At 35.4% G+C, this 27001-nt stretch overlaps 3 protein-coding genes and 3 long non-coding RNA genes across 6 annotated transcripts; 4 read left to right on the top strand and 2 right to left on the bottom strand.

The window, feature by feature from the left end:
• Window positions 1–467: 467 nt before the first annotated feature.
• On the bottom strand, window positions 468–1758 carry LOC136817547 (uncharacterized). The gene is made up of 3 exons (XR_010848115.1): window positions 1669–1758; window positions 1154–1265; window positions 468–876 (listed from the first exon to the last, which is right to left on the bottom strand). It is a non-coding gene; the product is annotated as an uncharacterized lncRNA (long non-coding RNA).
• LOC136817548 (uncharacterized) lies at window positions 1241–1901 on the top strand. The gene is made up of 2 exons (XR_010848116.1): window positions 1241–1305; window positions 1694–1901. It is a non-coding gene; the product is annotated as an uncharacterized lncRNA (long non-coding RNA).
• A 7984-nt stretch (window positions 1902–9885) lies between these two features.
• Window positions 9886–13634, top strand: LOC136817546 (gastrula zinc finger protein XlCGF58.1-like). The gene is made up of 3 exons (XM_067073871.1): window positions 9886–9990; window positions 10508–10655; window positions 11494–13634. Exons 1-3 carry the CDS (start codon window positions 9925–9927, stop codon window positions 13491–13493), a joined length of 2214 nt encoding a protein of 737 aa, XP_066929972.1. The 5' UTR covers window positions 9886–9924; the 3' UTR covers window positions 13494–13634.
• An 869-nt stretch (window positions 13635–14503) lies between these two features.
• Window positions 14504–25728, top strand: LOC136817545 (uncharacterized). Its single transcript, XM_067073870.1, has 6 exons — window positions 14504–14652; window positions 14969–15016; window positions 15175–15207; window positions 15518–15734; window positions 25195–25254; window positions 25562–25728. Coding segments are annotated over exons 1-6 (474 nt in total). The 5' UTR covers window positions 14504–14537; the 3' UTR covers window positions 25563–25728.
• LOC136817541 (uncharacterized) lies at window positions 19526–21122 on the bottom strand. Its single transcript, XR_010848113.1, has 3 exons — window positions 20962–21122; window positions 20708–20778; window positions 19526–19847 (listed from the first exon to the last, which is right to left on the bottom strand). It is a non-coding gene; the product is annotated as an uncharacterized lncRNA (long non-coding RNA).
• LOC136817559 (uncharacterized) lies at window positions 22821–24986 on the top strand. Its single transcript, XM_067073888.1, has one exon. It carries the CDS (start codon window positions 22821–22823, stop codon window positions 24396–24398), a length of 1578 nt encoding a protein of 525 aa, XP_066929989.1. The 3' UTR covers window positions 24399–24986.
• Window positions 25729–27001: the final 1273 nt, after the last annotated feature.

Here is a 27001-nt window from a genome sequence, read left to right as displayed (position 1 = left end):
CCCTAAAGGATAAGATAGATCTAGAGAGAGTAGCAAAAACGATGTGATCACAAGATAACGATAAACTACTCTTGGAGGTGGCTTAGGCAAAATGGGTGCACAAATCGTCAACATTTTGTTAGGGTCGATTACACATTTATTTTATAAGCAACCGAGTTACTAAGGGCTCAGGCCTCAATATGGCCCAAAAAATAAGGACCTTGCTTAGCAACCCTGAGGCCTCAAATCCAAATTAGCAACTTTTCTCCTCAGCAATAAAAAATAATTTTGACACAACTTAGAAAAAAAGCCTTGAAAATCTTCGAAAAATCAGGAAAAATGCAAAAATGTGCTTGAAAATTTTTAAGCAACCCTACAAGCAACTTTGAGCCTGGATTTCGAAAAACCCTTAGCAACTCCAGGCCTGACCCAAGTTGCTGGGATGATGGAGTTGCTTATAAAAAAATGTGTAACAAGGTTTGAAAAAATTTCATTTTTAACATAAATTTTTAACAATGTTGTTTTAGATAATCATCTATAAATATTAACAATATTACTATTGTACAATATTAATTACTTCTTTGCAATACATTTAAAATATGTAATACTCTCTAGTTGATGTAAAGTCTTTAATTATTGTCCAATACCAACGTCATTCCAACAGCAATAATTCCATTAACAAGACATTGAATTAGATACAGGGTAGGTATACTAAACCAAAAATCCATTGCAGCATCATAATAGTCCAATAACGAATAAGCTTTTGAAAAAATATTCGTCGATATAATCGTGAAACGTGATAGTGTTCAGTAGGATACGTGAACGTGTGTATTTTCAATTATTCCAGCATAATAGTGGCGTTAAAATTTTGCAAATAGATGGTCGCCTATTGAATTTCTGTAAAAAAAAGATATTTTAAAATATTTTTCTTCAAATTAAAAACAAGAGTTGACTTTATTGATAGGGTAGCATGTATAAAGTAATCATTTTGTAGTAAACTCTCACTTTTTTGAAATTATATTATTCATCAAAATATCAATTGACCACTATTCAAACTTTTAATGTAGGTCACTTTTGAGGCTTCATTGATTTTAAAGCCTGAAGGGCTAGAGCAAAATCTTTAACCTTCCCGGATAAGGAAAAGTGAAGCCACTAAACTCAATGTTTATAGTACCTTGTTTCGATTTTTGTAGTGTCGATATTCGAACTATTGGATGGGAAGCAATATTTCCTTCGTTGATAAAAAATCGTGATATTGGTTATTGATTGATCCCTGCATAGCATATCTGCAACAAAACAATGAAGATATTAAAGTCCCATACACAGGTAAATAATAACAACATGAACCAAATCACTTCACTCTTTAAAACTTAGATCATTCATGATTAATTGCTTACGGTATAGTCCTATACTTCTTATCATATATTTGTACGTTAAAGTAATGAAACAGAACGCTTGCTAACTAGCTAACAAATCCCTCTTATTCTTTCATTGAGACAAAAGACTATCATAGATTTTTAACGTTCTTTGAGAGATGGCTGGACGAATAATCGAACCTCGTAAAAGACATTATTCAAATGAAAATGGAAGGACTATAAAATGATTGCTTTCTAAGATATACCTAGAAACACACGTTAAAGTGTTTGCGTTAGCAAATTTTGATGGATCAAAAAGAGACCTTTAGCTTACCTATCACTTTTATGAACTCTTTCAGTATTCAGGTGTGAAGAAACGAACCGATGGTTTAAAAGTACCTATCCATGATGAGTGAAATGATTGAGTACATTGTACCAAACAACAACAAAAACAGGAAGGCGATGGTAATACCAAGCTCAAACGATGCAAAGCCATGGACTTTTTCGATACTATAAACATGTAACACCAGATACTAAAACAACAATAAACAATCAACAAATTACCAACATTTTCATTTCAACACCAAATTCATTCATATATACATTTTGTCCATTATCTTTTGTCACTAGAGAGATTGAGTGTTCATTTTTAGTAAATTTTGCAGAATTTTGATTTATAACAGAGATAACAAACAACTGAATCTCAGCTTTCAGAAATTTTTTATGCAAAAAAAATTACAGATTTTTGGGATGTTAGCTCCAACAAAGTAACATAAAATGATTTGTCTCAGCTTATTTATTTTTGGGATAAATCTGCTCTAAATTCCCAATCTCTTGCTACTGCCTTGACCCTTATTGTGTCCTCCCGAGACAAACGTTTCTTCTACCAAAATAGGAAAGCCCTCAAATTTTCATAGGAAAATGAAAACTTTCATTTCAAAGAAGTAAACCTTTTCCAAACTTAATCAACCTGTAGAAATTTTGTATCAGGACTTGTCAGTTTCAAATTTTGTTGGACCTCTCTGCAAGGAAATTTTTCTAGAAAAGAAAATCTCAATGAATCTGCTTTGCAAATTATTTTTTCAAGAAAGTGGGAAAAACTTGTTGTTAACTAATACCAGACGATCTCAATCGAACAGAATCGACGATCGAACCAGTCGAACCAAATCGAACGCAATCGACCTATTGAAATTCGATTGTCGAACGCAATCGAATCTCAATCGAATATTACCGCAATTTTCCGATTCGATTGATATTCGATTGCGTTCGATTGATGTTCGATTGCATTCGATTGCGTTCGATCGTCGATTTATTGACCCCCGGATTGTTCATCACATAATTTATACGGGAAATCGAAAGTAAATTCATTCAGCTTGTGATGTTTGAGAGCTTGGATGTTGGGAAGCTGCAAGAATAAAGCCAGACGATCTCAATCGAACGGAATCGACGATCGAAACAGTCGAACAACAATCGAACCAATCGAATATTACCTAGAATTTTGACGTTCGATTGAGATTCAATTGCGTTCGACAATCGAATTTCAATCGGTCGATTGCGTTCGATTTGGTTCGATTTGGTTCGATTGGTTCGATCGTCGATTCCGTTCGATTGAGATCGTCTGGCTAATAGCATAGTTTTGGAAATCTCATAAAATCTCATCAAGTTTCAGACATGGGGTGGGACTGTTTTCAGGTTTTCAATTTTGACTTGAATGAATTGTGGCTTGTGTGGAAAATTTGCGCATTTAGGTACACGCTAGATTAACAAATTGTGTAGAAAGACCGGTCTGTAAAATACTGCCAGATATTCAGACAATTTTGAAAACTTTTTAGACTATTTTCATGAATCCCAGCTTGTGTGCAGAATTTCAGGTAAATCGGACCACGGGATCCCCTTTTTTGGACCAGAATGTGTAATTTACAGACCGGTCTGTAAAATACCGCCAGATATTCTGAAAATTTTGAAAATTGAGATTTTGACTTGTTTCATGAATCCCAGCTTGTGTGCAAAATTTCAGGTAAATCGGACGACGGGATCACTTTTTTTTATCAAAATGTGTAATTTACGGACCGGTCTGTAAAATACCGCCAGATATTCCAAAAAAATTTTAATTTCAGATTTTGACTAGTTTCATGAATTCCAGCCTGTGTGCAAAATTTCAGGTAAATCGGACCATGGAATCACCTTTTTTTGATCAAATTTTTACTTTGATCTTTGAATTAGCTGGTGGGTCTGTAAAATACACATGTTCCAGAGAATAATTTTTACTTTATTTTCAAAACTTGGAAGCTTACATCCATGTCCAACTCTCCTGAAAATTTCAGAACAATTGAATAAGCCGTTGAAAAGATATTAAATTTTGAATCTGAAAACGTGATTTTTTCACTGTTTTTGGTGCCGTCAGCTCTTACCCATTTAGCCTAAGCCATTTGTTACCGAAAGAGCTGTTTTTTAAGCCACAAAAAATGGCATATCTTCGGAACCGCCTTTTCTGAGAGGTCTTTGACCCCTCATTTTCTTGCATTTTTTACCCTTTTTCAGATGGACCTATTTTCAAAGTGATTAGATGAGTTTGAAATTTTGCCCTGACCTCCCTACTATCAGCCAGCAAAAATTGAATGACACTTGTAAACTTAAGTTTCTTACCATTTTCCATCGAAAACAATCGAAAACGTTACTGCTTCCCAAAGCGGGAGACCAAAGCAAATGATCTTTCTTGATGAGGGCGCCCTTTTGGATCTATTGTTAACTCATTTAAAATGGTGGACAGAGTTGCGGAATGACGAAGGCGCCCACTGCTTCGAGGGTGGTAACGCCAAAACGCCCAATATGACCAGCCAACAGAAGGCGAGTTTGTTGCCGCGCGAGTTACGTCATGCACTCCACCGTAGCGAAAGCGCGAACGACATTTCACAATTATAAGAATATCTTATGTGCTTAATTCTATTTAACTTTGAGAGCTTCATGGAAGATGAAGAAGTAGAAAGATTAAAAATGCGCTGGTTAATTTTTTTTAAATAGGTGTGTTCTATCATTGTTGAAAGTTGAAGAAATTTCTACCGACGCAAAATTTTTTTACAGCCAATTAAAGGCACAGTCTGCTTATACTTACCAGTTAGGAACATTTGGCGAGTTCCTGTACGCGGCCGCAATCAAAAGAATCATAACATCACTCATTAAAAAATGGCGTTCGTGTCTTTTCGCATTTTTTTTAGCCTAGACGATGTAGCAAACATAGTAAGTATAAGCACACTGTGCTTTTAATTGGCTGAGATTTTTTTTGCGTCGGAAAAACTTTTTCAAACTTTCAGCGATGATTGACCAAACTGTTACAATGAAAATTATCCAGCGCATTTTTTATCTTCTTACCTTCTTCATTTTCAATGAAGCACTCAAAGTTTACTGAAGGTAAGCCACATAAGATATTCTTATAATTAATGATATTCATTGAAACACGCTTCGTTGTGCGCTGCGGTGGAGTGCATGACGTAACTCACGCGGCAATTAACTCGCCTTCTGTTGGAAGATCATATTGGGCGTTTTGGCGTTACCACCCTCAAAGCAGCGGGCGCCTTTGTCTTTCCTTAACTCTTTCCACCATTTTAGATGGCCTTAACAATAGATCCAAAAGGGCGCCATAATCTTGGAAGATAATTTGTTTTGGTCTCCGGCTTTGGGAAGTAGCAATGTTTTTGGTTCGATGGAAAATGGTAAGAAACTTAAGTTACAATTGTCATTTAGTTTTTGCTGGCTTATAGAATGGCAGGATCCTGGATGGTTTCCCTAACTGCTTACCATGTTTGCTATATCATCTAGGCAAAAAACGGTAAAAAAGACACAAACACAATTTTTTTATGAGTGTGGTTATGATTTTTTTGTTTGCGGCCGCGTACAGGAACTCGCCAAATGTTCCTAACTGAAGTTAGCGGAAGAATGTTTGCTTAATTCCTGGGGGGGGGGTACTTAGGCAAAAATGGGTGATGGGTATATGCAATCAAAGCTAATCGAAACTAATCGAACGTCAATCAAACACCAATCGAACGGTAATCAAATCCAATCAAAAAAAAGATGTGAAATTCGATTGGCGTTCGATCAATTCGGCTAATCGAAAATCAATTATTCGATTGGCTTCGATTAAGTTCGATTGATTCGGTAATCGAATTTTTCGATTGACATCCCCTGGAGTATCAGTGTGGCTCGAATCCTTTAGATCCTTGGTTAGAAAAAGCTATACCTGTTTACTTTTTTCTTACCAGATTTAACAAGCCATCAACCAACAAAATTACCACTGACATCTGAAAATTCACACAACCTTTCCACAGTAGACACTTCTAAATTATCTGCCATTATGAAGATGTTCCGAAATTAACCAATCGGGTTTACAATCGGAATTCCTCTGGGAGTTAGCGAGTCAGGAAATGTAAAGTGACGTAATAAGAAAATACTGTTTTTCCGGGGTATAAATAAAAGAAAATTGAAACGGTTTATTTTTTTCTTCATTAGGCGGTCATCGAAAAATTGTTCTATTCGCGTCACCCGCCCGCATCAAATTTTCCGCTGATTTTCCGGTGCGGAGATGCGGAAAAAAATCTGGGAAAAGCAATTTGTTCTTTTAAAGTATAGCTTTTTTCTCAATTGCTCTGACGACCATCGAAAAATTGTTTTGCTCGCGTTACCACCCGCCCCTGAGTTACTGGCGTGATTAAAAAAACCCAGGAATGTTTATGACCGCCCGTCCGCCCGCATGCATTTTTAACACCCGTTGCGACGCGAACAGAGCATTTTTTCGATGACCGCCTTACATATTTAAGTTATTCCGTTATCAAAATTCTAGAAATGCTAATTTGTAGACCATATTAGAAAATGTTTATATATTTCGCAAAATAAACACTTAAAAAAAGATATAACTTACTATTTGTGGATTTTTAACAAACGAGTTGCGAGTTGGTCCTACGAGTTGCGAGTTGCTATCAAATATGCAAGTTGCGAGTTGGTTTTTGCGAGTTGCGAGTTACGAGTTGCTATTTTAACCAAATAAAAGTGTGAGTTGCGAGTTGAAAATTTCACGTTAAGACATAAAAATCGCGAGTTGCAAATTAAAATCGCGAGTTGCAAATTAAAATCGCAAGTTGAAAAATCAAAAGTGCGAGTTGAAAAATCAAAAGTGCGAGTTGAAAATTAAAATCGCGAGTTTTAATGTGTGAGTTTCAACCAGTGTGGAGAATTTTGTTGTTAGGGCGACATGTCTAGGTTCAAAATTGGAGAAAAGTTTTGTATTGGAAGCATAAAAGCTGATAGAAAACTATTTATACTGTGAAACTCGTGTAATTCGAATCTTAAAATTTCATATAGTAGGTGGTAAAATAAATATTTACGATAGAATAAAGAAAGAAAATCCTAGATTGGAAATAATAGTTGTACTCGTTCATTTGTGAGCATTGGCTCGATAGCTCTCATTCGTTCTGTCATGTCCTTGCGCTACTTTGAGAATACCGACACTTTTATCGCAACAGTGGAACTGCACACTGAGATCTGCTGACCTCAATTCACGTCTCACCGATCCACTGGGCCCTTGCGACGCAAGTTCATTACGAACGAATGAGGCCGCCCTTTCGGGTCGCCTCACCTTTAGCATTGTTTTACACACTGACCGACTACACTTATATAATAAATTTAACACCATGTTTATCCGAACACTTTTGATTGAATAATCGCTTGTGGTTTTTCGAATAGACCAAAACGTGGAGCAATCCATAGTAAATTTACTAGTAAGAGAATATAGAGAATTACTATCAGAATTTCTATCCTTTAATGGGAAAATCTACTTAGAAAAAGTAAACAACTACTTTTAGGAGCCTTTAAAATAGGTATGCATAACTTTAAATATCTAGAAAAAGCTGAAAAACTTTCCCCAGATTCTGCGTATTTGTTCAAAAATGTCAGAGAATGTTTTGATGCACTTCAATGACCCGCCCGCTCTGGTTTCGAACGTTTTAAGCGTTCGATTTTTATAAAGCCACTTACTTTCCGAATTACGAAAACATTCGAAATGACGAAATGAAAACATTCGAACATTCGAAAGTGTCGTGTAGATCGGGCCTTAATAAAAGAATGTTTGAAAAAGTTGAGTGTTTACCCGCCGTAATAAAATCAAAATACCGGGAAAAATAACTTTTTTTTGAACCGAAAAAAATAGAGTGGCGTCGACTTCCTCTCAACAGTGGGAATTTTTTTCTGGAAAAACCAGTAGTTAACCTTCGAATTCCGCGCTGGACGCTGCTTAACCTTAAGCTATCAACACACACGTACACTCACGAATAACCCCCCATCCTGTGCTGTGCCGTGCTGCTTTTTAAATTCCGCACGCGCGCGCATTATTTCATATGGATAAGCTATGATATTGTAAACACGGTGAGTGAAGTATATCCTATCTCTTCAATATCCAACTATCTCTTCAATATCCAACTATCAACTACCATAATATGTACAAAAGATAAACTCAAAATGTATCGGCGCATGCGTATAACGAACAATGCATATATAGTATAAAGAACAATAATATATCTATTATCTTATTTCGATGTCTCTGTCTCGATATTTCATCTTCACAATACAACAAGCACTATTCACTATCGTAACTCAGAAAACCAGACGCTTGATAGTCTAAAAAAAATATTTCTTTACCCTCAAAATATACCGTATTTCTGCAAAATAAAGACAATAATCAAACTGCAAAAATGCGAAATTCATATAATTAAGAAACTACGAAAGCTAATTTTCATTTCAACTGTCAATTTCAATTTGCAACTCGCGATTTCAATTTTCAACTCGCAATTTTAATTTGCAACTCGTGATTTCAATTTTCAACTCGCGATTTTAATTTGCAACTCGCGATTTTAATTTTCAACTCGCACTTTTGATTTTTCAACTCGCGATTTAAATTTTCAACTCGCACTTTTGATTTTTCAACTCGCGATTTTAATCTGCAACTCGTGATTTTAATCTGCAACTCGCGATTTTGATGTCTTAACGTGAAATTTTCAACTCGCAACTCGCACTTTTATTTGGTTAAAATAGCAACTCGTAACTCGCAACTCGCAAAAACCAACTCGCAACTCGCATATTTGATAGCAACTCGCAACTCGCAGGACCAACTCGCAACTCGCATATTATCAATTCACTACTATTTTTACCCCTGCTTTTTAAACAGCGTCTTCTTCTGTGGGCGTGATATCAGGCGGAGACGAAACGACGCCCTCATCGTAAGATTTCGGGTCGTCTTATTGTTTGTTCATTTTGTCAAGTCTGTCGGTCCTATTGTTCATGCTAAATCCATACACGATGACGTCAATGTTTGGCGGCATACCTGAAAATAAAAACAAAAAGATTATTATTATTTTTGCATAAATTACGCTACCTTATACGTTATTATAAAATTATACAAAACAAAAGCGAGTCTAGGCTGCCCGCCTAGAGAGCGCTAGCCCTAATATTTTTTCTCTCGCAGCCTTCAATTTTAGCGATTTCTCAAGATATCTTCAAGATATGAATACAAAATTTTGACCATAGTTTGGAAATGTAATCTAGAGGGTTTTGGGCATAAATTTGTTTGATAAAATTTTTACAGTATACCCTTGGTTGTCAAAACGCAGGTTTGGGGCCCCCAAAACGCAGGTGTAGCTAAAATCAAATTATTAAGCCCGGTGGTAAAAGGGGGAGAAACTATGAACATATTTGTGTTTTCCATTAAATTTACGACCGATGCATGTAAAATTCCAAACAAAGTCCAAACTGAAAATTTAGAAATTTTCAAAATGACAATTTTGATTTAACAACGTCTTAATCAAGTTTCTGAAAACCAATTTCTTTTGAATATAGTTCCATTCATGTATGGAATATGCTGTGAAAATTTTAGAAAAGCAGCTTAACTGAAACTGAAAATATTAAGCTTTAAAGGTATTTTTCTCCTACATTTTGGAAAAAAATGACAGAATTTGCAGTTTTTGCTGATTCAGCGAAAAATTTTATATGTAATATTAATTTTTTGTTATAAACTATTATTTCAAGCTGATAGGAATGGAATTCCAAGATTTTTTGCTGTTTCTCATATTTAGAATTTTCGGTTTTATCAATGCTGATTCTAGGGCCCCAACATACTGGTTGACCTTAAAGATGCTATATCTTTTACCCATCGTCTAAAGTCACATATGTATCTAAATTTTCTGAACGGCATTAGGTGTAGAAAGTTTCCTATACCCCATTTTCATAACTTATTTTCAATATCCAAGTAGCTAGAGTGAGTTATATGAAATTTTTATCTAACTTTGGTGTTAAAATATTTCCTTAAGACGCAAACATGTTATTTTGAATCCGTCTCAAACCATCAAAAACATGTTCATTTTTAAGTATAACCATCATTCTTTCAAAATAAACAAAAATCGTTTAATTCTGATAAATTTACAAGTGAGTATCCTCATTTTAATGATGACCTCCGTTTTGGAGGCCGTCTCCGTTTTGGGGGCCATATACTGTAATTTTTATTTCAATTTAGGATGGCAAAACAGAATTTCAAGCTCAAGTTTCACATGTTATGTGGATTCCTGAAGAAGAACTCACCAATCAATATGCAGAACTGATCAAAGCTTACTTCTCAAAGGTAGGTTGATGAGATTAATCAGATAAGGAATGTAAATTATCCCTGCCAATAATTTTCTATATTAGTACATCGACTTTTTAAAAATAATGGCATTTTTGGCAAAACGTTAAAAAATGAGAAACAAAAAGGAGTGAAGGTAAAATTGCTCCTTCATAGCCTTTGCTTATTATATTAAAACAGCGTTCAAATTTTGGAAGCAGTGGAGCTTAGTTACCCATGGAATGTCTTCTTTTGTACTTGACCACTTCCAAAACCTTTTTGAATTGATGGAGTGTATTCGCATACTGTAATGTGTTAAAAACAGAACTGAATGAAAAAATCTGAGCCTTTATGTGCTTATAAGCGTTATGTTTATAAAAACATGAATTTGTCGACGAATGGAATCAGTACAATCAGACACCATTGCTATGATGTCAAAAAGCTGAGGGTGATTTTGAAAATGCTGATAAATGATTAAAAACAAAAAACACTTAGTTTTGATTTTTGTCTTTAAAATACCTGTTTCTCCATCAAACAGGTACCTTCAGAAGAGACTATTCAATCAAGTCCTCAAGAAACAACAGAAATTGAGGAGCTGGAGAAAAAAACGAAAAGCCTTAAGATACAGAGAAAGGAAAGTGTAGTTGTCGAAAGCGAAGTCAAAGAAATAGTGACCAATGACAAAGGTAAGTTTTTCATGTTTTTTTCCATAGTCTCTATGATTTTTGCATCCTGAGTAAGATGATCAAAGATTAGACTTATCATTCTCTCTTGTATATAGCTTTGGAGGAAATTCGTCCCCTACCCACCAAAACTTTCCGCTCAAGGAGCCCCACCCAACCCCCATTTAATTTGACCATCTTTGAGATTATGAGATTACCTTAGCTAAGCACCCATTGAGTGTCGTCACTCCGTAACTTCAAATGTTCAATTATTTTTTAATATCAAATACGCCTGAACACTTCAACTAAACACAAAATGTCAATCTGTTTTTTTATTCAGTCGGGGTAAATAAAAAAACAGGGCCACACGGGTAAACATTTTTCGAGTTCAGACCTTAAGTCTATTCACGTTAAGTGTGCACTCTTTTTTCTTTTACCTATAACTTTTGAAGGCAGTTGAAGGAATTCTTCAATCTTTATAAATTTGGTATCATTGGAAAGATATTAGTGAGTGGAACAATTCAAAATAAAAAAATCTTTAAAGAAATTCTAAAAATGAAGATGAAAATGAAGAAGAAAAAAATGAAGATCTTGTAGAAAAGTGCTATAACTTTCATTTTCACTGGAGAGATTCTTTGATCTTAGGAGGTCATCACTGTGAAGAAATTTCATTAAAATATTTATTCAGTATAAAGTTATGATACAAAATTAATAAGTGATTGACCCCCCAAAACAGCAGAAAACAGCGTTTTTAGACATCAATCAGCTTATAACTTTGTTTGATATATTTTTACTGACATTACTGGCATTTTTATGAGCTACTTTCGTTTTTTCCTTAAAACAAATTGTGAATTTGTTTTAGGAAAGCAAACTGATGCGAACATTCTTCCAACTGAAAATGTATCTCCAACAATGTCCAATTCACCAATTACAACAGCACCAATGGGTAAGAAACGCAAACGTAAACAAATTGATCCTGACAAAGTGTTATGGCGAAGTAAAAGACTGAAAGAGAATGATGAAAAATTGGCTGCCTCTTCTTTCAATTGTACCGTCTGTCAAAAATCATTTCGACGTGAAGATATCTATCTTGCACACATGCTCGATCACGACCAAATTGGTGAGCAATCAATCCTTGTCAAAAAGAGGAAATATACTAGACGAGAGAAGAATCTATCTGATGATTTGTTTACCGTTTCCGAAGAAAACAATATTCAGAAATATCAGTGTCGTTTATGTGCTCATGTGTTTTTACAGCTTGACGAAGCTCTCGCGCATCAGAAACAACATGCTAAATCGTCCAATCAAATGTACTGTGGTATGTGTGACAAACATTTCGTTAGAAAAGATGCATTCGCGAATCACGTGGAAAGCCATAAAGGAGTCACTTCATTCGAATGTGATAGATGTGGCAAGTGTTTTGCAAGCCTCGATGCAATCTCCAAACATAAATTGAACTCTTGTAAACAATCACTCCTTACATTTCACAAATGCACCATCTGTGAACAGGATTTCGACAGCCAAACAGCATTAGATGCACACGAGCCGTGCAATATTGAAGGACAAGTTGAATTTTGTTGTGAACCGTGTGGTGAGTCATTCTCAGTGAAAGCCGTTTTCGAAGAACATTTGAGATCTCATGAAATGCAGATTATTGATCCACACACGTGTGCCACATGTGGTTTGAAATTAACGTCGAAGACAGAGTATGAGGAGCACGTCAAGACTCATGATTATGATATCTATCGATGTCATTGTTGTCATGAAGTTTATAACTTGTTGGAAGATCTTGAAATGCATTATCAAATGTCTGAGACATGTATAGAAGTTACGTGTACCGATTGTAAAGTAAATTTCCAGAGTAGTAATGAGTTGAGAACGCATTTGAAAGAACAAACACTAGCTGCTGCTACATTGGCAGGGGAAGAAATCGACATAGAAGAGACTGAAGTTTTTATTTGTCGTTTTTGTCAACGTGGCTTTCATACTAATGATCCGTACGTTGCTCACTTGAAAATCCATTCTTCAGACAAGTTGAAAGCATGTGATACGTGTAATGAGACTTTTGAAACGGAGGAGAAGCTAGGTATCCATTACCGTTTGGTACATCATCGGAATACCAAATTCCCTTGCATCGAATGCGGCCTTATTTTTAGTGAAAAAGCACAGCTAAAGAAACATTGTAAAGAAAGTCATGCTAACGATAACATTTTCAAATGTTTACCGTGCGGACGTACCTTTTACCAGAAAATCGAATTCAATCGACATATTGTGACTAAGCAACATAATAAACGTGTAGTGGAAGCTGGCTTGGCGGATAGCACACAGTCACAACTTGAAGGGATTAGATGCCCAATATGTGAGAGAGTATGCGCTAATAATCGTGAATTGAAACGTCATCAATATGATCATCAGAGAATCCAATCCAAACCACAGCCTGAGAAATTGTTAAACCGTGATCAACAAGTTGTTGTACCGACCAGTGAATCAGTACCAATTATATTGAACGATTTTTATAATTTTGTAGACGGGGAACATGTTGTTCTCACAACAGATGATGCTCAACAAGCGGGAGCGCCAGATTTACTAAACGCTAGGCTAGATATTGATTCTGAAGGGAATATTGGTATTATTTATGTTGACAAAGAGGAAGGTGAGGCTTCTGTAGAAACAGTGCCAACTGCTGATGCGGACGTTGAACACATGCTAGTTATTAAAGACGATCAAGAACAGGCTGAAATCTCTACTGCTAGTGGACATGTAAACGAAGAAGCTTTCTTAGCACTCACGGAAATGGTAAAACAGGGTAAAATTGATTTGTCAAGTTTCCAAGTGATTCAAGAAAACCCGAAAGAACCGTAATTTATTAAGTTTGACTTTTTGTGTTTTTTTTTGTGAGATTTTTGCTTATTTTTGGCAATTCTTTTATTTAATTCTTCTAATATTTTTCTTTACATTTGTTTTCAATCATAGTTGTCCACTTCAAAACGCTCTTCAAACTTATTTTTGATTTCAGTTTTTCAATCCTTCCAGGCCGTGTGTTTTTTTTTCAAATTATATTTTAATTTCGCAAATTACATTATTTGGAAACATTCAACCTTTTTTTTTCTGAGATTTAGTAATTTCTCACTTTATTTTCATCTTCTCAGGAATTGTAGTCAAAACATGGCGTCCTCTATTTTCTATGCTTCTATGCTCAAATTTCTTTGATGTTGCCTCTTATTTTTTGCCTTAGAATTTTTGCTGCTATGGTGACTCATAGTCGGTCGGTTTTCATCGTTTTAAAGATTACCCCCTTTGAAAAATTTTGTTACCTTATTTCGATTTTCAATTTTATTCTTGACGTGATATAAGGTATACATTTTAAAATAAATCTGCCATCTACGTTAGCCTAGATTTCACAATTTTCGAATATTTGAGAACCAAACATCACCGAGAAATGGTACCACTCTGTTCATAATAAGTCCTTTTCCCATCATATCGTTTTAATCCGTTTCTCTGTTTACGTTTCAGAAAATCATAATAATTTGATGAATTTAAATGGAAACTTTTTGGTGCCCTGGTATACATGTTTTGACAGGTGAAAGTAGATTTCCTAATTCATAATTTGCATCCTGTTCAGGATATTCTAATAAAATTTTAATTAAAAAAGCCTTAGGTGATTTGAATAAGAATTTTAATCGATAAATCCCTAGGTGACAAATCGATTATAAATGATTTTATTGTTTCTCATACCTAATAAGATCTTTAGTGAAAAAGGGAAATTGTTATTATTTTCTCTTTCCTTTCCAGTTGAGATACTGTTTCTAATACTTTATAAATCAATTCGTATAAATTCGTTTCACAAACCAATCCGTACTTATTCTACTTCAATATCTGTAATCTGTAAGACATTTCTTATTGAAAATGAAGGGTTTTCTGGTCAAAATCTTCCTTCTCTGCGTAGCCTTAGCATGTACGTTGGGAGCAGAGGAAAACGTCAAAACTGCGACTAACGACCAAACGGAAAATACTGCAACGGGTTTGTTAACTTCTTTGAATTTTATTTTCATAGGACTTTTCAATAACTGATCGGTTTACATTTTATTCTCATACAACACACCTATAAACTCTTACCGGCGCGGTCTCCTGTAAGGGGACTAGTATTGCTCCCTCGCAGACATGAGAATGACATAAGCCTTCTGTTTTCAATACAAATATTCTCAATAGGTGACCGTGCCGATAAGGGTTGATAGGTGCATTCCTTATGAAATAACAATTCTTATTTGAACACTTTTGGTTTGGTGTACTATGTAATGGTATATTGCCTTAATCTTTCCTGATTTACCTCCTTTCAGAAGATGCAAAGAAATCAGCCAATGAAATACCATTTATGGCACTTAACAGTAAGTCAAAATAAATTGGATTTTCATTGTCTATATCTTAATTCTTTATCAACTTCTCACCTATGTAACCAAGAAACCCAATTCCATAGAAGAAAACCGTTTTTTCATTGGATAGTCGTAAAGTAAAATAATTTGACTTTTTTTTCTTTTCTTTATAGAGAAAAGCAGCTCAGATATTCCATGGGTATTAGGTTGGTTATTCTTACTACTATCTACTTACTTTTCACAAAAAGGCGTTTAATATTTTGGATCTAAATTTTGCTTAAATTCTTTATTTCTACAGAGCCTTCGCCATTGGCTGATTTGCTTTTACCACCTGCCCATATTTGCATAAATGTTTTCAACTGCTGTTACTATGTAAAAGGTTTTACCCAACGGCTAAAATTTAGTTCACTTGAAACAGAGAAACTTAAGACAACGCCAACAATGCAAAAAAATCAGTAACATGCTTTACCTACAACAAATTTCAAATGAGATTTTCATTACTTCTAATTAATTCAGCTTCAAAGAAACGCAACTTACCATTATTCAAAAAAAGCAAAGGTGAATTACCGTTATTCGATCGGTCCATTATCACAGAGGAAGAGAACCTACCTTTATTCAGAAGAAGAGCACCTCACCACAAACGTGCATTTGGCAATGGGGGTAGTTACGGATGGCTGAGATCTCATAGAGGAGTGTCTCCCCATAGCCTGTGGGCCAGAAACGAAAGACCTTTGTAAGTATTTGTTATTCCTGTCTAAGTCTTCTTGCTTCTTAGTTCGCACATGGCATTTTTTTTATAATTCTAGTACCATTTACCAAGTTTCTCAGTAAAATCTAAAATTGTGAATGATGTTCTCTGCCCTTGTTGCTCATAAGTCCTTTATGAGAATTGTGTGGCTATTTAATTGAGCTCTAATTTTTCTGAATCTTACAGTATAGAAAAAAATAAGAAAAATTAACATTAACTTTAGCGCGAAAAAAAGGGAAAATTAGTGGTGGTATTCTGAGACTAGCTAGAATCCTAAGTTTTTGGACCTACCCCGGTGGGGTGGAGGCTGGTGGAGGTCCTATAAATTAACCTTTGTCCGTTCGTTCGTTCGTTCGTTCGTTCGTTCGTTCGTTCGTTCGTTCGTTCGTTCGTTCGTTCGTTCGTTCGTTCGTTCGTTCGTTCGTTCGTCGTTCGTTCGTTCGTTCGTTGTCGTTCGTTCGTTCGTTCGTTCGTTCGTTCGTTCGTTCGTTCGTTCGTTCGTTATTAGCTTTCCTCGTGATTGACTCGTTAGTTTTTTCTGATTTTTTGCACAAAGATGTGTAACTATAAACCCTCGAATGTGACGGAGCCCGATTTTCGAAAAAAAGAATTTTTGGGCAAATTTGGGCCAAAAAACGGCTGAAAAACGGTTTTTTGGGACTTTGTGAAAAATTGGATCATTAACTTTTTGTGATTTTTTGCATGAAAGTAGGGTACCATCATAGGTAAAAGACGGCTCAAGCAGATTTTTTCAAAAAAATTTTGTTGGCTTAAAAAACGCATGTTTATCTATAAGAATCACTATTAATAAGCATACATCAATGTTCTTAGCCAAATTACTCAATTTTTTGATGAGATAGATGTTTTTTTTGCTCACGAAGTCTTGAATTTAAAAGAATATTTTAAGAGCATGAAATTTTGGTTTTTAAACGTTTTTTTTATAAGAAACAAACGACTAATTTTAATAGATCGTCACTATTTGTGTTCTGAATGATTGTTTAATGGTCACGCTCACGTAGATATCAATTATATATGTGTTAAATACATAACCAGGTAGGTCCATAAAAGTATCACTTGTTCGAAATTATTCTCAGCTTGAATTTATTAAGCTTAAGGTGGTTCCAGGGGAACTAAATGGTGTGTTTTGACATTTTCGTCAAAATAGAGTTTTATATATCGCTGGAAAGCTTATTCTCTCTGCTTTAAGGTAAAAAAAAAATTATCATAAAAAGTGGAACCAATGTTGCGCAATAGCTCCCGGAAGTCACCCTGTCAATTCCCAAAGATCCTTAGCAACCAGCCTTAGCAACGCAATTTCCGTAACACCTCATGTTCCTGATGCCGTAGAGATTTTAAATTTCCGCCATTTTACGCCCGATACGCCCGTGTATCTCTGACGACCATTTTGAGCTATTAGTTATACTGCAAATCCACACAACAGCGTTCTGAAAGGATGCTCTTATATCGGATGGCCAATAGTCACCTTCATTTTTTAATTTTATTTTTTTATCCACGGATCGCTGATAGTCACTTTTCCGGGGGTTAGGTAGGGTCAGGGTTGCTAGTAACGGCTTGTCACTGTGCCGGGTGCATACTCGGCGCCTTGGGCCCCGCAGGGTTGCTAGTAACGGCTCGAATTTCAGTCAGGTTTAAAAAAGGGGTACTGTTACCCATATTATAATAATATTACCCCCGTCTTTTGCCAGTTCGGTATAATATGTTATGAATTGCGTGGGTTTGCTATGCGGCGATGGCTAAATGGATAGAGCGCTGGCTTACGAATCTGAAGGTCTTTCTTTGGTGGTGGTTCGAATCCCACTCGGTGCGAAAATTAGACTGGTCGAAATTGATGGACAAATGATTGACAGGTATGAAAACTCAGTCAGAAATGAGAAAATATGATCTCAGAAACTCAGACAGTCAGAAAAGAGAAAAATAGGATAAGAGATAGGAAAGAAAACAAGGTGACGATTGGCCATCCGATATAACATCTACCGTTCTGAAATTGGAGCTCCTGGAGAAAAGTCACAACATTTTAGTGTCTTCTCCAGTTTTGTATTGCAGTTGTTTTTGTGGTGAAAGAAGGTTATAAATATAATGAAATGGGATCTACAAAGAGATATACATACACAAGGAGCAGTAAAAGGAAAGGATTTGCTGGAACGCGGTATGTCAAGACAGCGAAAAGTAGTACACCGACAACTGATGAAATCAACGCTGACGCGCAACGTTCTGGTGCTTCTGCTAAGAAATTGAACATTTCTACTCAATCTGCTATTGATAATCCAACTGAAACTTGTTTAGAAAACTGTAATTTCATTGTTGAGAGTGATTTGTTTATGTCACTTATATTGTCGATTGGCTCATGTATTGATTGCCAGTCAGGCACATCCTTGCAATTGCACGGGGTTATTCGCGAATGCGATCGGTTGCAAATGCAACGGGTAGAAAACGAAAGTGACGTAATACCCTTCGCAAATGCATCGGGTAAATAAAACCAGTTGTAGTTGCAAGGGGTGAAGATATTGAAGAATTCGAAAAAAGAAGATTTCAGGGGATTAATCTTATTCTTAAATAATTTTTTGTATTGCTCGGGTTAAGAAACAAGGAGATGAGGGATACCAGAAGGAAAAATGCTTTAAATATCTATTCTTGGAATAAAAAAAACCCTTTTCCTGTCAAGGCCTTTGTAATGAGTAGATCAAACCGCGCGGCGAAAATACTACAAAACGAAAGCCGGACTTAAGGGAAGAAAATTTTTTTTGCGAGATTGGAAAAAAAAATTATGTTATCTTGAAAATCTACATCGCGTATTGGAATTTACAATTTTCCTGTTACTGCTATGTCATTTTCGAATTTTTCATTTTTAATTACTGTAATTAATTTCTCTGAAAGTCCATTTGGGAATACTGGACACTCTCTGGCTTTCAACTTTAACATCTTTAATTGTTTATATTTGATTTTCTCATTGATTGATAGCGTATTATGGAAAAGTTCTTACTAAAAGAAAGATATTAATTAATCGTTTTTCTGATTTCATTTTTAGGCCCTGCCTTCTTTGGAATCAAGTTATGGAACAAAAGAAGACAGAAGACTTTTTTATAAGAACAAACAAACACTACAAGCACTTACTTTGTATTGTTTTACCACCATCATGTGACGATCATCTCAAAAGGATAAACTAGCAATAGAAGAACTTAATGATCTGCTCTACTGTCAGGTGGTCGGGGTAGTCGTAGAATAAACAAACGAGATGATTGGAGAATCTTCAAATTTTAAATAAACGGGGGGACCTAATTATCGGGGAAGGGGAGTTTGAAAACTGTTCTTCTAAATGTCCCCAAAATAAGTTAACTATACCATAGAGTGAAAAAGCCTAGCTATTTAGAGAAAATAACTCTTCTTTTCAGAAATTAATGAATTTAATAAGGTCCGGAGGTTGAAAAAAAATTGAGAATTAACAAGCGGGGGGAGGTTGTTTATTAGGTACCTGAGAGCCACTTGTTGGGATCCCCATATCAGTGATAAAATTCTGTTGCATAATACCTTATCGGGGAAAGAAAAAGTCGGGTTTTAAAAAGTCGGGAAAAATTTCTGTCATACATCACGCAACCTCTTACGAACAGTATGGCGGAATTCGTCGAACGTTTAGAGGATAAAATTACCAAAATCAGGTCCCGTATCTGGAAGACCACCGACTGTTTTAGTTCGAAAAAAATGAATTTGTCAAATAATTGTATTTCGGAATCGGGAAAAAGTATTCAAATGTTTAGGAGTTTAAGAGAATGTTTTGGTGGCTGGGAGTTTGTGCTCGTTTAGACGATTTGGCGGAATTTCAGAAAAGTATTGACGAATGGAGGAAACAGAAACGCCCTGAAACCCTCTCCAAAGCCACACATTTTTATATATTTCATATAATAGAAGAAATTTCATATATATAAGCTCCGGATACAGTTGTGGTTGTTTAATTCAAAGCGCTTTGACGATGACCGGACAATTTTCTTGCCGTGTTTAGTCAAGTTTTCAACTTATGAACTCCATCAATGGGCTGACTGTCTATCCAAGAACGTCTTCCAGAATTGGTCCAACCAGTGCTCCCTTTAATAAAAGACGACGAATAAATTAAAAGGATTTCGATATGAAACTACTTCATTGCGTTCGTCTTTCACTTCCTGTATCACTATCAGTGACCCAGTGAGATCCATCTCGCTGGATAACCTGGTGAAATAAATTGCCAAAATTGACCTAACTGATTTTAAGTTTTCGTTGGAAGACAAGTTCGGACCTGGTCAAATTTTATTGAAATTTCTTACCCCGGCCAAAACTTTGAAATAGTATTGTTTTATCACGGTCAAAAACGCAATTAGAGTAGCCTTGTAAAAATTGAAAAAAGTAATGCTTTGAAATGAAATATGTTTTCTTCACTCCGGCAAAAGGCGAGTTAAAATCTCTCACCCTAACCCCAATGATCTTAAGATCAAATTTATTACACATTTTTCATTTTAAGCAACCAGGTTGCTAATAAGTAAAAGTTTCTTAAATGATCTAACAATGGCAATAATGATAGCCCTTGATCTAATAAGCATAAAAAATGTATAATTTTAGGGGTGGTCAAAGCAAATTTTACATAAAATGAGCTAAAAACTAAGCAATCCAGGCCCTGACCCGAAAATTGGAGTTGCTTTTACAAAAAATTGAAATTTTCTATTTTATAGCCACCCAAGTGGTTTTAAAAACTGCATCGGTTCACTGAGACAGGTGTTTTTTTCAATAGATATTCTCAACCGGCCCCATCAAATTTTAAGCATATAAGCTAATCGACCAAAACATGGTTTACGGAAAATTGAGACAGGGGTGCTCCCTGTAAATATGACTTGCATACTCCCAGTAAGGTAAAGCAACTTTCATTGTTCAAAGGAAACATTTTGTGCAGGGTTTCAATCTTGTCTAAGACTTACCTGTAAACTTTTGTTCCCTCTAACGGAATTCTCCATTATGCCATTTATTTCCCACGAATCATCAATATTACCTAAAACACAAATTATTACCAAAAGCTGGAAATGGACAAGATGTAACCTTATTTAATGGCTAGGAAGAAGACATATGCTACGCCAATAATATCTTTCTTAGTTTTTTAGTTTATAAAGGTATAAAGAACGACGATAAAAGGCATAAAACCAAGTAAAAACTTCCAAGCACGAAATGAATTTACTTTTATAATTTGCTGTATACCGTGTGATCTAACGCGTGTGATGTTAACTTCTCAATTCGGATATTTGATTAGCTGTACCATTACTCGATGTATTGATTTCGAATACCTTGAAAGAAAAGCGACATCTTCAAATCATTCCACCTTCCTACCGGGATAATCTGAATCACATCTTAACCGATAAAAGTATGAAACAGATGATATACAACACCATGTCCAAAACCTTTCTTTCATTTTTGAGCGTCAATCAAGTGGCGTTACAACGTTGTAATAACGTTAAGTTCCGGCTGGTGACGGGTACTTAATAGAAATATCTAGTTAAACGAAGAATTTACGCCACTCACCAAACCAGGCGAAACCAGCGAAATTCTAGAATCATTGAGTCATTGACTGTAATCGTATTCTTTTGGGTGGGTTAATTTGAGCCATTTTCCCGACATTTAGTCTTTGCAAAAAAATCGCAAACACTTTAAAATTCTCAATTCGCGAAAAATGTATAGGCAAAAACTAATCCACATAAGGTGATTATGGCGACATTCTACCTTATTCTTCCCGTCATTGTAAGACATGGAGGAGAGTAAAAGATGCTACACGCTTGTGACAGATATGTAATGCGTATTTCAATCGTTATTAGACAGATAGGTAGAGAGCCAAAAACCCTCTCGCATGAGACAGGAGTGCAATTTGTATTTTTCTTTTCGTTGTGAGACAGAGAGACAAGAAATTTAAAAATTACCACTCGCATGAGACAAGGATGTATTATGTGTATTTTTCCCTCCCTCTCGCTGGGATCCCAACCCCACTAGAAAATTCGACAAAAATTTTGTCACCCTATAATTTTAGTCCCACTGAGAAAATTACTTTGATTTCATTGCCTTTCAAAATTCAATGTTTAAAAATTGCACTCCGAAAGCATCCCCGCTGGATTTTTTAAGCTTGGCACAATAGAATTTCTATCCCAATTGGAATTTCAGTAGAGTTTCTTTATCCCCGCTTGTGGGAAAAAGTTCCACCGGGGCTGTGAGACAGGTGTGTCTGCAAAACATATGAAAGTAATTCATTTGATCTATGAAAAAATTACAGCCCTGTAAAGCCGTCCGAAGTCATCACGAAGTCGCCAAAATCATCAGGATTTACGGTATTAAGTTTTGTGACTTTTTCTAGCCACCCTCACTTATTCCGTCTTTTACGGGGTTAGGGACATTGGAGTATTGGTCAATATCTTTTTAGTTCTTTAGTTAATGCTGGGACAGTGGCCTTTTTCTAGAACTAAATACATAGGTCGTGTGCATATAACCTAGATTTCTATTGGCTCCTCTTATTTTAATCGTCATTATTACCTGTTACTTAGTTATTTCACTGATAAAGAAAGTGAAGTAGATCATCAAATTTAACGAGGCTGAAATTTGTGTTAAAACTCCTTTGTTGAAATTTAATTGCTTCTAGTAAAAAATGTTTATATATTTCCTACACTTATTTTTTCGTACGGGTTTTCTAGAAGTATACTTCATATCGTCGATAGTGAGAAATACGAAAGATGGAGCTCGGGTACCTCCGTAGTATTATCGGCCATGTTCCAGCCATCTTTATATACGCGCGATCTGAGTGCGAACGCTTCAACTAAATGAAATTAAATCTAAAATTAAAGAAAACTGGATAGATGAAATTTTTTTTCAATGGGTCATTTTTTTCTTACATATTTGAAGATTATTTTACAGAAGAAATGAAGTTGCCGTTTTTTTTCCTCTCTTGCCGTTTTTTATTTATAGGTCAAATTAGCGTGTTTTGCCCGAGACATCCTATCGCATTTGCACTGGGTTTGGAAAACCCGTTACAAATGCACACCCCGTGCAATTGCAAGGATGTGCCAGACTGATTGCGCAGCAGGTGTGAGTGTTGAACATTTGATGGCCGAGAAAATGGGACTTGCTCATTTCTTTAAAATATCATGTACTGTTTGCCCTTGGCATATCAAATTTAGTTCCTCCAAACAATGTGATAGGATTGAAGGAACTACTGGACGTACTGGATATGAAATCAACCGAAGAACAATAGTAGCGTTCCGGGAAAACGGTCTCGGTTTGTCTGGTATTGAATCCTTTAGTCGATGTATGAATATGCCTCAACCGATGTCAAAGACTACTTTTGATGAAATAAGTAGTAGTATTCATAATGCTTATGTTGAAGCTGCCCAAGAGTCTATGAATAAAGCTGCAAATGAAGCACGTTTGAAGTATATAGAAGAGGATCCTACTAATGTTGACGAAGACGGTGTTACTGATATAAGCGTAAGCGGAGACGGAGCTTGGCAAAAGCGCGGATATTCTTCTTTAAATGGAGTAATGACTCTAATCGCAGAGGGAAAATGTATTGACAATGAAGTTATGTCTAAAAAATGTAGACAGTGTGATCTGTGGGAGAAAAAGAAAGGAACAGAGGAGTATGAGAAATGGAAAAAAACTCACGATAACTTTTGTTCTATGAATCACCAAGGCAGCTCAGGCGCGATGGAAGTAACCGGCTTGAAACGAATTTATCATCGTTCAGTGAAAAACCATAAACTAAGATATAAATTCTATATTGGAGATGGAGACAGCAAATCATTTGCTGAAGTGAGTAGCTCTAACCCATACCCTGGCCACAACCTCACAAAGGGTGAATGCATTGGCCATGTACAAAAACGAGTCGGAACGCGTTTACGCAAAATCAAAGTTAGTTACAAAGGCCGAAAGTTGAGCGATGGAAAAGGAATCGGGCGAGGTAAAGGTCGTCTTACAGACAAGATTATGAACACATTACAAAATCACTACGGTATGGCAATACGTCAAAATACTGACAGTTTGTACGCAATGAAAAAGTCCGTCGCCGCGGTATTATTTCACTCCACTGCAGACCCAGACCCCGAGAAACGTCATCGGTTTTGCCCTCGCACAAAGGACTCCTGGTGTAAATACCAGAGTGACAAAATCACTGGTGAGAAAACCTACAAAGGTAAACTCAATATTGACAAAACAGTCTCAGATGTAATTGCTGATGTATTTTCAAATAAAGATTTGGGAAATGAAGAACTTTTGAAGAAGTGTTTGCACGGTCAAACTCAGAACGTTAACGAGTCGTTGAACAATTTGATTTGGACAAGGTGTCCGAAAAGGATTTATGTTGGCAACACAACCTTTAAAACAGCAGTTGCCTCAGCAGTGATTAGTTTTAATGAAGGTGAATCAGGACTTATTTCTGTTTTTACAAAACTTGGAATCGAACCAGGTCATTTTACAGCTACCAGCTTTCAAAAAGCTGATCTTCGACGGGTCAAAGAGTCAAACCGAAAGGCCACAGAGGCCGAAAAACTCCGCAGAAAGAGGCTAAGAGCAGCCAGAAAAGGATTTGATGATAAAAATGCTGAGGAGGAAGGAGATGTATATGGATATGGAGAACATTAACTAGACTTATTTAGACTTTTTCATGCAATATTTTTAGTAATTTTCATAACTTTTTTTTCAACGCGCGATATCTCAAAACTAGTTTTTCGCTTAATTTGCAACCTCTCAACAAGGATAACTTTTGAACCAGTTAAGCTTTTTGCATGAAATTTTCAGGAAATGTTCTTCATTCTATCTAGCATGTGGTGAATTGAACACTTTTTTAATAAAGGTCCTACTTTTTTACCAACTGACTCTAAGGTTGAGGTGATTAATCTTCATTTCCGCTATTTCAAGTTTGAGCGCTAACCCGGTGTGAACAGGTGAAAATATTAAAAAAATGGCTCACTCACCACATGCTCCTACATATAAAGCATCTATCTACCAAGGTTCAATTCAATCAGAAAATCTGTTGTGCAGATATCCTTGTTGAAAAATGGGTCATTTTTTGCCCTAAATTTTGCTTAATTATGCGCATAATTAATGACGTCATTAATTTTTTTTTTGGAATTTTTTATTTTTCTTCCTATTTTCATAATATACACCTTTGCTCAAAAGGATTTTGAAAAAATTCCATTTTTTGAAAAAAAATCAAGAGTTCCCCTGGAACCACCTTAAAACGATTGACCTCTAAAATGATTTTTTCAGCTTAGCCAAAAAGAGGTACTTTAAATTCTCATTTATTTTTTGCCCCCTTGTTGGTATCCATATAATGTTGCAAAGTTTGTAGCTACATTTTTTGTCTCCAAGAAGGATGAAAGAGTCTTTGAACCCAGTCAATATTTTTTTATTTGACAAATGTTTTTATTGTCGACAGCATTTGGTATGCACCACACGCTGATGAAACATACCAAAGGCCACCAGGAAGACGTTATTAGTAAGTATTATTTTCGGGTCATCATTTTAATTCATTTTTCATGATGTGAAAGACCGCTATTAGGTCGAATGATAACTTTCTTCTTCTTTCAATAATTCTATCGAGAGTTAATTTCGTGAGCAAAAAATCGCAAAATATCTTGGGAAAAGTTTTTCGCGAAACCATATTTGAAAAGTTTCGCATGGATTGAATTTTGCAATACACAGATCAAAACACAAGACAAATCACGCTTTTACTAGAAATTTTTATGTCTTTTTACATATGACGTGTATATATCAAACTTAATATTCTTTGTCTTTTTCAATAGGTAATGCTGGACCAAAAAAAATAAGAAGTTTTTAAAGCACCAACATCTACTTCATCAAATCTTGTTGCAATATTATTCCTGGAAAAAAGTTATTTAGCTTTACAGTAAATTATTTGTATATAGCATATTCTTATCTCAAAAAAATAGAATTATCCCTAATCAAACTATATTTTAATTGGTAGTGTCATTTTTCGACCTGCTTGTTCAGGTAAATTCGGAAGGTGGCGAGGTAATAAAAAAATCACCGAATTTGTCGAGGAGGTCATTTTTTGGAAGCTCAAACTCCCACTGGGTTTTTTAGAAGAATTCCCTCTAAATGTTATAAGAGATCCCGTGGTTTTTAACAAAAATTCGAAAGGTTTTCCCTAATTCTACTTACGGGCTCTGACCATAGTCGGAAAATTGATTTTAGTATTTGAACATAAAAGTTATGCTTTAGGTTCTTTAACACTTTTAACAAAGAATTGCCTTTATAAATTGCTTTTTAATCAAATCCCTTAAGAGTAATTAAGAATTTAATTGCAAAAATGACGTTATGAACTTTAAAAAGACGTTAATAATATGTTGCATCACCTTCTTTTATAAAAAGTGCTAAGTTTTAATGGGTAATTAGCCTTTTTGTTTCGAATTTTTTTCAAATTTTTCCGCAAAGTATTGAACTGTTTTAAATTTTTCGGAAAAATTTTCTAAATTAATGCATCTAAAGTTATGGCTGTTTTTCTATGAAAAATTGGGATGGAAAATTGGTCAAAAAGCATATTCTCAAGATTTAGAAACAAATAAGCTTTTAGAAAAATTTTCCGAAAAAATTATTTTAGTTCGGTAAAAGATACACCATCTACCGCAAAAAAAAAATTCAAAATATTTCTTCTTCGACCAAACTTCTTTGCTAAAGTCTTCATTTTCTTCTTCATCAAATTTTTTCATTGCGATTCTTAAATTTTCAGACTCAAGGATAATTGGCCTAACAGAAAATGTATAACATGCCACAGTTTTGTGGGCTACATCAAGTAGAACTTTATATTTTTGCAATATTAAAATTTCGCTATGGTTAGAGCCCTTAAAAAAAATGTCCTTTGACTTAGCAAAAACATAAACAAAACAAACTACATGCTGAATGGACCTACCTGAAGATTGATGTAATAAGACAATTGAAAAATGAGAACTATAGTATGAAAATGCAGAATAATACGAGAACAACTCGAGAAATTCATGGAATCCGGCGATTCTCGGCTGTTCTGAGGATTTTTAGAAAGTTCCTGTACCATATAAATCATGTTTTTGTTTGAAAAAAACAAAGACATGAAACGAAAAAATCCAATGAAAATCTGCAAAAACGGAAATTTCCGGCTTTTTTGGCCGGAAAAAACATTTTCCCCAAAATTGGACTCGGCCATGTTTTGGGCATTGTCAATACGCATCTTTAAGCAAAAAATCTCG

The sequence above is a fragment of the Clytia hemisphaerica genome, unplaced genomic scaffold (genome assembly GCF_902728285.1).
Source record: "Clytia hemisphaerica strain Z4C2 unplaced genomic scaffold, Clytia hemisphaerica genome assembly, whole genome shotgun sequence".
NCBI lineage: Eukaryota > Metazoa > Cnidaria > Hydrozoa > Leptothecata > Clytiidae > Clytia > Clytia hemisphaerica.
Note: the sequence above shows the minus strand (reverse complement) of the source record. Positions and strands in the feature narration are given on the sequence as shown.

What these genes read in the sequence shown, in the direction of transcription:
- LOC136817545 (XM_067073870.1), top strand. Translation starts at nt 14,538, where the DNA reads ATGAAGGGTTTTCTGGTCAAAATCTTCCTTCTCTGCGTAGCCTTAGCA. An exon ending in ACCATTTATGGCACTTAACA is followed by an intron (nt 15,017 to 15,174) that starts GTAAGTCAAAAT and finishes TTTTCTTTATAG; the next exon opens with AGAAAAGCAGCTCAGATATT. An exon ending in AGATATTCCATGGGTATTAG is followed by an intron (nt 15,208 to 15,517) that starts GTTGGTTATTCT and finishes TAATTAATTCAG; the next exon opens with CTTCAAAGAAACGCAACTTA.
- LOC136817559 (XM_067073888.1), top strand. Translation starts at nt 22,821, where the DNA reads ATGTGCCAGACTGATTGCGCAGCAGGTGTGAGTGTTGAACATTTGATG.
- LOC136817546 (XM_067073871.1), top strand. Translation starts at nt 9,925, where the DNA reads ATGTGGATTCCTGAAGAAGAACTCACCAATCAATATGCAGAACTGATC. An exon ending in TCAAAGCTTACTTCTCAAAG is followed by an intron (nt 9,991 to 10,507) that starts GTAGGTTGATGA and finishes TCCATCAAACAG; the next exon opens with GTACCTTCAGAAGAGACTAT. An exon ending in AATAGTGACCAATGACAAAG is followed by an intron (nt 10,656 to 11,493) that starts GTAAGTTTTTCA and finishes AATTTGTTTTAG; the next exon opens with GAAAGCAAACTGATGCGAAC.